Source organism: Spea bombifrons, chromosome 5, assembly GCF_027358695.1.
Source record: "Spea bombifrons isolate aSpeBom1 chromosome 5, aSpeBom1.2.pri, whole genome shotgun sequence".
NCBI classification, from domain to species: domain Eukaryota; kingdom Metazoa; phylum Chordata; class Amphibia; order Anura; family Pelobatidae; genus Spea; species Spea bombifrons.
Genome location: NC_071091.1, coordinates 109,052,578 through 109,063,101, shown reverse-complemented (window position 1 = coordinate 109,063,101; position 10,524 = coordinate 109,052,578). Strand labels below are relative to the sequence as shown.

General features: G+C 47.4%; 2 protein-coding genes across 2 annotated transcripts in view; both read left to right on the top strand.

Annotated features, from left to right (window-relative positions):
* Window positions 1-2,281: 2,281 nt before the first annotated feature.
* Window positions 2,282-6,365, top strand: LRRC14 (leucine rich repeat containing 14). The gene is made up of 4 exons (XM_053467539.1): window positions 2,282-2,351; window positions 2,734-3,084; window positions 3,442-4,089; window positions 5,707-6,365. Exons 2-4 carry the CDS (start codon window positions 2,762-2,764, stop codon window positions 6,272-6,274), a joined length of 1,539 nt encoding a protein of 512 aa, XP_053323514.1. The 5' UTR covers window positions 2,282-2,351; window positions 2,734-2,761; the 3' UTR covers window positions 6,275-6,365.
* A 1,300-nt stretch (window positions 6,366-7,665) lies between these two features.
* The window catches only part of LOC128497775 (uncharacterized), a 25,145-nt gene continuing 22,286 nt past the window's right edge, over window positions 7,666-10,524 (top strand). Inside the window, exons 1-3 of the mRNA XM_053467935.1 lie at window positions 7,666-7,748; window positions 8,339-8,415; window positions 10,327-10,524. The exon at window positions 10,327-10,524 is cut by the window's right edge and continues 88 nt beyond it. Of these exons, the coding sequence (XP_053323910.1) occupies window positions 7,666-7,748; window positions 8,339-8,415; window positions 10,327-10,524 (358 nt within the window). The remainder of the gene's footprint in view (window positions 7,749-8,338; window positions 8,416-10,326) is intronic.

Below are 10,524 nucleotides of genomic sequence, written 5' to 3'. Positions count from 1 at the left end.
TTTTTTTTCACACAAATTGTACTTTAGTTATAGATATAAAGGTTCTGGTATATGTCCCTGTCAAACAACCCCCCAATGTGTGTTCAGGAACATCTCCTGAGTACAGCGATACCCGACATGCATGGGTTTGTCAGATTGTTTGGCTGGTAAAAGGCTACTTTTGGGGCATGCGTAATCCAGGTGGTCATTTGGTCATTCTGCCTCCATCTCCTCTTTGGAACATCTTTGAAGCCGGCTACTTCAATTTACCCCATCAAACCATATGTTTTTGAAAACTAAACACCCCGAAGTATTTCAAATGCTGGTATTTTAACCCTTTCATGCATGAGATTCTACCACCTGCCTTTGCCAAAATTTAATTTTGTATTTTTTTCCACAAAAATTGTACTTCAGGAATGAATTCATAGCTCCGGGTATGCGTCACTATCAAACAACCCCCCAACGTGTGTTCAGGAACATCTCCCGAGTGCACTGATACCCCACATGCATGGGTTTGTCTGGTGTTTGGGGTTAAAAGGCCACATTTGGGAAGTGCGCTTTTTTTCTCTATTTTGGTCAGTCTGTACCTACGCCCTATCTTTGAGCTCGGCCGCTCCAATTTACCCCATCAGCCATTTTTTATTAAATTAGACACCCCTTGGGTATTTGAGGTGCTTTTATTTTAACTCTTTCTATGTTGAGATTTTTTAGAAATTTTAGCACTTGCTCAAAATAGTAAACTTTATTTATTTATTTTTTAACATTTTGCTGGTACTGGATGGTTCCTCTGGTGACATCACTGCATAATTAGTTTTAAATGTTAGCACATTTTTTATTTTAGCATTTTTTTCCCATATTTTTTTAATATTTTACTAATCACATTGTGATTAGAAAGCTGGGCTCCATTGACTTGCATGGTTGACTGCAGTACCTGTTTTCAACCTGCAAGTAAAGCCAGATTTCTCTAGAGGGTCTGGAGACCATCTAGCGAACTTTTTCAACTTGATTGTTTTTTGTTTCTTTTTACAGGGCGGCCGCCATCTTGCGGATGGCGAAGATCACTTGCAGTGGCTGCTGTGACCGCTCCCCAGAGTGTGAGTGGGGTGAGTGTTTGGTGTCGCTGAATGCCTCACGCATTCCAGCGACACCCTTGAAGTTTAGGAGACCTCCTAAGCTTTTAAAACGGGCATCCGCGGCCATACAGTTTATGTTACATACTACTTGTTATGTCCTGTCTACCCATTGTACAGCGCTATGGAATTTGATGGCGCTATATAACACAATAATAATAATATACATACATATAATATATACTGGCATTTACATACCGGTTACCGACTAGCGCTGCGACCAGAACCGTCATCGGGATGATGTCATAAGAATAATTATCTAGACAACCTCTCCAGGCCATAAACAGACAAAAAGAAGAAATATAGGTAAAGGAGCAATAATCATACAGTTTAACCCTGTGTTTTCCTTGCATTCGGCTATTAGGGACACTCCGGCTATCTTCCTCACGTTAACGCGCATGAGGAGGTCCCTTTAAATGTTTGTGGGTTCCCGCTTGCAAATACACTGGGGGGGGATTCTGTGTAGGCGATTTGTTCGGATGGGTTAACCCTAGGTGGGCCTATGGATTTAACCCCTTAAAATCTTAAGACCTGTGGGCTGGGACACTGGGCATCCTTTTTATGCACAAAACAGCTTTAGGGCCACATTCAGAAGAGCCGGGTTTATGTAAGGGATTGGGCCCTTCCTATCCGTACCCTAACCCAGGCAGCCCAATGCAATTTAACCCTTTAAAACCCCAGTTATGCAAATTCCAAACTCAGGACAGATATTAGAATGTATTTAGCAGGTTTTTACATTAGGTTTTTATAGATGGGTAAAATATTTTTCAAATAAAAGTCAGAAAAAGTGTTTTCTAATTTTTTTTTTCAACGAAATGTCAAAACAGCCATTGTCACTACATACAAAAAACAATAAGGGGTTAAAAGGATGAGGCGTCACCGAGCGCGATGTTTACGGTCCCGCCTTTGTGGATATGGCGTGTTTTGCTCCACCCGCGGCCATATTGTTTGTCCCTGGAATAAAATCACACTTTCACTTTCAGTTTAGTCTGCCCTCACAATATGGCGTCGCTGGATGGCCTGTGTTGGATGACATCACCAGCATTTTAGCCAATAATCGAGCTCCTATCTGTCGCGCGGACGGCGCTGTAACTGTAAGGGGCGTTGCGGTTGGACTGTTTTAATCTGGCTGGCGGAGAGCCATAACATCCGCCGGAGCTGGGGCCGGGGTCCTGGTCTTGTTGCCGGAAGAGGGGCAAGTGCTTGCCGGATGGGATTACTGTGGGGGCGAGTGCCTTTCAGGTAGAGTAACTTATTTGGGGCAGCGCAGTCGGGAGAGTTTCGGTTGGGGGGTCGCTGTGTGGGTTGGAGGTGAGGTGAGGTGAGGTGAGGTTGGGTGAGTCTCAGGTGGAGGTTATTGAGTGGGGCGAGTGTCAGGTGGGTTTTTTAGAGTGGGGTTAGGGTCACTGTGTGGGTGGATGTTTGGTGAGGTGAGTCTCGGGTGGGTTGGATGGATGTGGGGTGAGTCTCGGGTGGGTTGGATGGATGTGGGGTGAGTCTCGTGTGGGGGGTGGATGTTTGGTGTGGGGGGGTCACTGAGTGGGCTCCCTGTTATATCAGAGGGGGTATAATGTGATCGCAGCTTGCTTTAGAGTTAACCCTTGAAGTGCTTCTCTTTCCCCAGGGGATGGTCGCCGTGGTGATTGGCGGTCATGCTGTCTCTAGCGTTTCTGTGTGCGCGGAAGGTGGTGTCGGATCACGCCTCCACCCGGCGGGCGCTGGACTTCATCCCCGAGGAGTTGTACCCCGAGCTGTTCAAAGCCGCTTTCCTCGATAAGAAGACCCTGGTGGTGCAGGACCTGGTCCAGCGCTGGCCCTTCTCCGTTCTGAGCTTCCAGAAGCTGCTGCATGGTGACCGCGGCCCAGCCCAGCCGAGAGGCCAACCCAGCAAGCAGTGCGTGCAGACGGTCATCCTCGGGGTGACGGCCTATCTGAGCCATGCCCTGACCAAAGAGGATGGCGGCGGCCCGGCAAGGTGCGGTCTTGCCTGTTATACAGAAAGCTCTGGGTTCTAGATCTGTTTGGTTCTGTGTTAGACTAGGGTTCTAGATGAACTGTTCTATGACACACAGAACCTATTGTTCCGCGTTGTTTGGGGAACCAGGAGACGGTGAGACTTGGGTTCTAGATCCGTGGAATCCTGTGTGTTGTACGTTGGTGTCCGGGTTCTAGAACTGGGGATGCAAAGGCAGCGAAAGCTTTAGAAATAGATTTTTTTTATTATTCCATCTCATCCACGTAGGGAGGTGGCAGTCACCCCGCACCGATCGCTTTCTCCAGGGGTGGAATGATGTCTCGGGGCTACTAAGCATTTCCATAACTTCTTCTGCAGGAAAGGACACCTGAGACTCCTCGATATGACCGGCATACTGGACGATGGCCTGGAGCGTGACCCCGACACCATGAGCGTGTGGTCCCGCACGGTAACGCTGGCCAAAGCTTGCATCGATGTCTCCAAACGCTGCAGTGAAGATGGTATTCGGCTGACAAAGCGCAGGAGAGGAAGCGACAAAGACGACTCTGCCGGGACCCCTGCCGCTTTTAACCCCTCAGTGCACGTAGACGTGAGAGTGGATCTCTTTGTAAATAGCACTTCCTACAGTGTCCTGAGAGAGGCGCTGCTTGTGAGTTCACAGAGCCCCTTACGCCTGCAGTGCAGGGATCTTTGGGCTGAAGAGCTTTCTCTCCGAAGCACCGCAGAACTCCTTGAACTCTTAAATCCCTCCGGAGTTCGGCTGATAGACCTGAGGTTCAACAATCTGGGGCTGGTCGGCCTGAACATCCTCCTCCCGCGCATGGCCAAGTTCGTAGGGCTGAAGAGCCTGAAGCTGCCGTACAGCAACGTGGATGTGAGACGCCTGTCTCCTGCCATGGAGGAGGGGCTGCAGAGATTTGCCTCTCACCTGGGGCAGTTGTGTGCTCTCAAAGAGCTGAACCTGGGGTCGTCGCGCTTGTCTGGGCGCCTGCGCCAGCTGCTCAGGTAAGAGGTCCGTCCGGCGAATGGATCCTTTTCGTTCGTTGGGTTCAAATCTCCCCGTTTTGGACTGAAACCAAACCTTTTAATAATAACTCTTATGCCCAAACTGGTTTAATGTACATAAAAAAATCTATTAGCGCTTTGCTAATCATTGACGTTTTTTTAGCATATTTTTCTTTAAAAGGACGCGTTTGCTGGCAGCAGAGGGTTATTATTAAAGCCGGTGCGCGGGTTATTGCCCTCCTCTTGGCCCCCGGGTTGGCGTTTTCTCTCTTGTTGCTCGTTGCTTTCCTCTTATTCAGCATCAGAGCAGCACACGAGGGGTGCAGGATCCCACGCCAAGCATTGTCCAATAGAAATTGTCGGCAATGGATTTGTTCCACCCCTTGTGGTCTGATTATGCTGCATCTTTTCATATTCCACAAACACCCCCAGGGCTTGGCAGGCCCTCCGTCCCAGTGTGTGTACCGGTGGTGCGCCGTGTGTACGGGGGGGGGGGGGTGTGTACCGGTGGTGCGCCCAGTGCATCTGTGTGCGTGTGTGTACGGGTGCGTGTGTGTACGGGTGCGTGTGTGTACGGGTGCGTGTGTGTACGGGTGCGTGTGTTTGTGTGAACTTTCATTAAGGACATTCACAACAAGGCTTCCCACTTTATAAACAGCAGAGAGGCTCGCTTATATTATAGATAGGAGACACGGGCGATCTTTATCGTCTACCCCCCCCAGTATGATGCCTGGGCGATGAGGAGGATTTGCAATGTAATTATTTCAGCAAAAAGGGGCAAAACGGACACCGTGACAATGTCAAGGGGCCACACGGCTATCCGGTGCGTTAAAGTGCATACAACGGCTGGGGCGTCCCTTTAATAAAAGGTCGTAAATCCGTTAGTTGAACAAAAAGTCCCCCCTTTTTCACACCGATCTACCGTGGTCTGTAATTGGCGGCTGGTGCCTCTCGGGTGTATAATATATACCAATATCCGTCAGAGCGGCAGGAATGGGGAGAGGGGATCTCCTTCGCTGATCCAGAACCTGACCGCCCCCGAAGCCGCGGCTCCTAGAAATGTTTCATCAAACTGTCGGAGGTTTACACCGGAATCGAATGCTCGGGGCGTTTACTCTGATGGCAGAAGTGTCTGTAAGCGTCATGGGGTCTCTCCGGTACCCCCTCGTACCTGGGGAAAGAAGGAGACGGAGGTCAATGCAGCCCCCAGCACAGACCCCCGTCCACCATTGTTTCCTCTTTCCTAATGCTGAGGTTGGGGTTATGAGATGATATCTCAGTGCTGAGCAGCATCGCGCACAGACCACAAGAGACGAAGGTCTGTGCTGCTTCCGGGGGAGACCTTAGTTGCCCCCTCCAAACCTCCAAAAAAAGAAGAAAAAAAAAAACTTTGTAAAATAACCATAAAAATCCTTTTTTTTTTTTTTTTTTTTTTTTAGGGAGGGGGACAGGAAGTGTAACTCAATAAGTGGCCCCTAATGGAGCTTAGTGTTCCCTTCTCTCTACATGCTTCATTACTTGACATCCCGCCGTGCCGCTTGTGTGTGTTAACGTGTGTGTTTGTGTTAACGTACGTGTGTGTTAACGTGTGTGTTAACGTGTTGTCTCCCTTTGCAGTTGTCTGCAGAAGCCTTTGGAGAGTCTGGAGCTGGCGTTCTGTTCCCTCCTGCCCGTGGATCTGTGCTTCCTCTCTCAGAGTTTCCACGTCTGCTCCATGAAGAAATTAGACCTCAGCGGCAACAACCTGTCAGAGATTCTCCTTCAGCCCTTCCGCCAGCTTCTCGTGGAGGTCTCTCACTGCCTCATTCACCTGGACGTTATAGAGTGCAAGCTGACCGATGCCCACCTGGCCGTCATCGCGCCCGCACTCTGCCGCTGCTCCCGCTTGCGATACCTCGGCCTTTTCTGCAATCCCATCTCCTCCAAGGGACTGAAGACCCTCCTGCAGGACTTGCTGCCGCTGCCCGACTTGCGGCAGGTCGTCTACCCGTTTCCTGTCGATTGCTGCAGCGACTTTGTTCCCTGGCCCTCTTCCTCTCCTGCCTTGGACGTTTCCTTCGAACAGACGAAGCTTGCGCAAGTCGCAACAGAGCTGCAGCAGATGTTGGTCAGCGCACAACGGACAGATGTTATCTGGACGACGGACATGTGCAAACACAGAAGTCTGGATTACCTGAGCTTCTAGCGGTGCGCGTGCCGCCATGAGTCCTTGGTGTTGCTGATGGTTCTTTTCTGAATCGTTCAGCTTTTTTCGTATTATTATATAAATACATTACGACTCCGGTCTCTTTCCCCTTTCTTTCTTTCTTTCTTTCTTGTCCTTTTATTACTTTATTAAGATATTTGTAGCGCAGGGCGCACAAGAGACGGGGCCTTTTTTTTTTTTTTTTTTTTTTTTAGTATGCCTTGTTACAGTTACCTCTACAGCAGTTAAATATTACACCTGTTGCAAAGTGGTGCATTCCGACCGACGCGCATTAAAATAAATCTTACAGTAAGGGAGGGGGGCAGAAGTCTCGTATGTTTAAAAATACACGTGAAACTTCTGCCCCACTCCATCCCTGTACATTACTGTCGTTTGTTTTTCTTGTCTGTGTTTTGGGGTCTATTTGCTATGAATTTAAGTGTTGACTCCACTCCAGTTGCATGCTCTTCCATCTGCGAGTTCTGTGTGAGGGCATGCGAGTGCGTATAATACCGCTTCCAATTTTGCGTGATTCAGGTGAGGGTGTGCAAATTCAATCTGAACTCAAAATAAAAATAAACTCGCTGCAAAAAAATAGAAAATGAATTACTAAAAAAAATGAGGGGTCTATTAACTATTTCTGCAGCCTGGGGCCCGTCCAACCAGTGCTCGCGGTTTAGTGAACAGAGCGACCCATGCAGAAGGGTTCTTTGCTGAACTTGGCCGTCACGCCACTATCTAGCGGTCACAGTTAGTCAGCCCTAGTATTAAAGCAGCTGTCTTTCCTCACAGGGTAGAGAATTAATTTACACAGGGGCACGGCAGGGTATATTCTACCAAGTTCTAGAACATTGTATCGATTTAAGTCCAAACCGTTTCTTGTGTGAATTTAAAGGTGCGCCGCGTTGGGTTATAGCGGGTGACTGACGCCCAAAAGGGGATTTATAAATCAAATAGAATAACAAGGAAGCGTTTAGAGGCTGGATTAAGGAAAGCCAAAGTAAATATGGACCCCGCACGATGGGAACGCAGAGACGCCGATTCTCAAGGGCAGCGTGATATTTACAAAGGGAGATGCCAGCCCGGCGTGTTCAGTAACTCCCTGGTCTTGGTATAAGTGGCATAAACGCTCAGCACCGGAGCGTCGTCTACAACCAGCACCGGCACCAGGTTAGTACTGGAATGTTTCACCTGCTAGATTGCAAGCTTCTGTGAGCAGGGCTCTCCTTGCCTTTTGTTTACCCACCTTACAGCGCTGTGTAATATGAGGGCGCTATATAAATAAATAGGTACGTCACATTTTGCACTTTCATTCTGCCCCCTTTTTTGGAGTCTTGTGGCCGGTAGAGAAGGATTCGCCACAGCGTTGTATTCATTGAACTGAAGTTAATATGAGGCTGGTGGATCTGGAGTCCCCGGGTTCTAGTGCTGATTTTGGGGTGGTAGACGGGGCCGGGGACTTTGAGAGCTCCGAGTAATTTTGCTAATGGTTTTTAGCGTTTACATGGAGCCAACGGGTTTACGCTCTGTAAATGAGGGGCGTTTTACATAGACGGACCTTATCTTAAACGCTGGGTATCAGGACTTGACTTACATCGTACATGATCTATTCCCAACACCTGACCAAGTGCGAGCTCCTGTGGCGAGCAACATACTCATGTAAGATGGGATCTCAGAGGGCTCTAGAGACTCCAATCTCCTCTGGACGTTATGTAGCAATATACATCTTCCTGTAAGCAGAGGGATTGAAGTGTTTGTAACGCGCCGAGCCAGACGCAGATCGCATAGAAAGAAAAAACCCCAATCTGATTAAAAGGAAAATGACGGGAAGCAAACCGTGTTCCAGCTGCTTACTTATATTGGGAATGTAAAATGAAGCCGGGTTTTTGAATGCTTTCCCCACCCAAACATTAATCTCAGTGCAGATAATACAGAAAAATCTTTTGGCCCCCGATGAACAGGACCCCCTGCCATTTATCACCGTGTTCAGCTTCTGCGCATGACTTACCCGTCGGCTCGGGTGCGTGGGGTGTAATGACGGCTGGTTTTATTTCATGTTTTTAGGATGCGTGTCCTCCTGCTTCTCGCGCTCGCTGGGATCGCGTATACTCAGACTCGGGGCTGCCGCTTAAACCCTGGAGGTAACTGGGCTTCTTTTTTAATATTTATGTTAAATTTAAATCAATTCAATCTTTAGGAGGTCGGTGCTACCCCCGGGGGGCAGACACCATTATTTAGGTTTGTTTATAATTGGGGGGGGTGACTTATCCGGAATTATCTGGTTCTCTGTATTATTTGTTCATGAAATCTACATGTAAGCCACAAATATATAAAACACTTTAATATCTAATATCACATTTAATATCTTTAAAACGCACCTCCAATCCCGTTTCATGGATCGGACTCCAGGCTTCATAACTCCTGACTCCAATTAGCTTTTGTTGAAGTCATTAGCCTAGCAGTTCACATACTTTTTCCACCCCGCACTGAGAATGTATGAATGATGTATTCAATATAGACAACAATTCAATAATTTGTGTTATTAGTTAAAACTGATTGTGTTTATTCATTATCGTAACATAGATGAGAATCATATTATATTAGTCATAAACAAGATCCATATGAAATCACTTGGTTCCTAACATCACTGCGGCCCCTGACATCATGTAACAGGTTGCGGAACCAACTGTGAGAGCGCCAGAACCGTCTGAATGATGTAAAAATATCTTAAGTATGAAATTAACCATTTTTAAGCTTAAATAAATTGCTGAAAACATTACATTACTAAAAACACAGAAACCCCTTTCACAGAAGAGGATAGACAGGAAAAGTAGAAAAAAATAGAGCCAGAAGTGCAAGAGAAAGGTTCAGAGAGGCAGAAGGTTGCGGGCTGTATGGATGATCGGAGAGAGAGAGTGTGTGTGTATGTGGAAGTGTATGGTGTTAGAGTGTGTGTGTGTGTGTGTGTGTGTGTGTGTGTGTATGTGGAAGTGTATGGTGTTAGAGTGTGTGTGTGTGTGTGTGTGTGTGTGTGTGTGTGGAAGTGTATGGTGTTAGAGTGTGTGTGTGTGTGTGTGTGTGTGTGTGTGGAAGTGTATGGTGTTGGAGTGGCTGTGTGTGTTCATCATACCTACCCACATCAAAATTAATTCCCACCCCCCTCAATCATCATTATTCCTCCCCACAATCATCCCCACCATTATTACTACATATTGAACCATATATGGCACACATATTTACACACACTTTCTTGCACTAGCACATACTTACACACATACACATATATACACTAACACATTCATGCTTACACACATATACACACTGATGCTTACACACTGCCTCTTAAACACACACACTTACACGCTAATGCTAACAGACACACTAATACATACATGCTCATGCAAACCCCCCTCTTGTGCTAACAAACACACTTATACATACACACTCATGCTCACACGCACACTTAGTGTGATATACATACTCACTCACCTCACTGTATATATATATATATATATTAAACCCAGGTCTTGGGACTTACCAGATACGGCATTGGTCCACTAGGAACAAAACTTTACAAATCTCTGTTTCTCACGACCGTTCTCCCCGAAGCGCGGGATTCCGTGGGTCACGGCGGGATTCCGTGGGTCACGGCGGGATTCTGATCTCCGGAGCTGGGAGATAAAACACTTGCGGTGAAACGCATCGGACTCCAACATGCATTAAAAATAGAAAAAAAAACACGTCTTGGGCTGTCTGTGTAACGTGAATATCATCCGGCGTGACAGCGGAGACCGCCGACCTCTTACGCTCATTTCACTGAAAGATGGAGAGCTGTATGGGGCATTAGGAGCGACTCTTTAAGGGGCCCTAAGCCAAAATCTTTAACATGTTTTATGAGAGGAATAAGTGTGCATCCAGATTACAGAGAGATATTTGCCTGTAATTGCCTTCTAATCATCCTGTAACAGGGGCCCTGAGCGCACGCTCAATCTCCTTACATGTTAGCGTCTCCCCAACACTCACTCATTTTTATTGCTGTCGCCTCTGTTCAGATGTAAATATTGCGAGGAGCGGGGAAGCCGATCAGAGTTCTCTATATTCCTCCAGAATCGCGGGTTACGCCCACCTCGCCATCGACGGCTTCAGAGACGGACACTTCCATAAAGGCTCCTGCACCCAGACCAGGCATCAGAGGAACCCCTGGTGGAAGGTGGACCTGAAGAAGCCCCATAAAATCGGTAACATCGTGG

Excerpts from the sequence above, each read along its gene's own strand:
- LRRC14 (XM_053467539.1), top strand. The coding sequence starts at position 2,762 with ATGCTGTCTCTAGCGTTTCTGTGTGCGCGGAAGGTGGTGTCGGATCAC. Across the intron at positions 3,085-3,441 it reads GATGGCGGCGGCCCGGCAAG|GAAAGGACACCTGAGACTCC; the intron begins GTGCGGTCTTGC and ends CTTCTTCTGCAG. Across the intron at positions 4,090-5,706 it reads CGCCTGCGCCAGCTGCTCAG|TTGTCTGCAGAAGCCTTTGG; the intron begins GTAAGAGGTCCG and ends CTCCCTTTGCAG.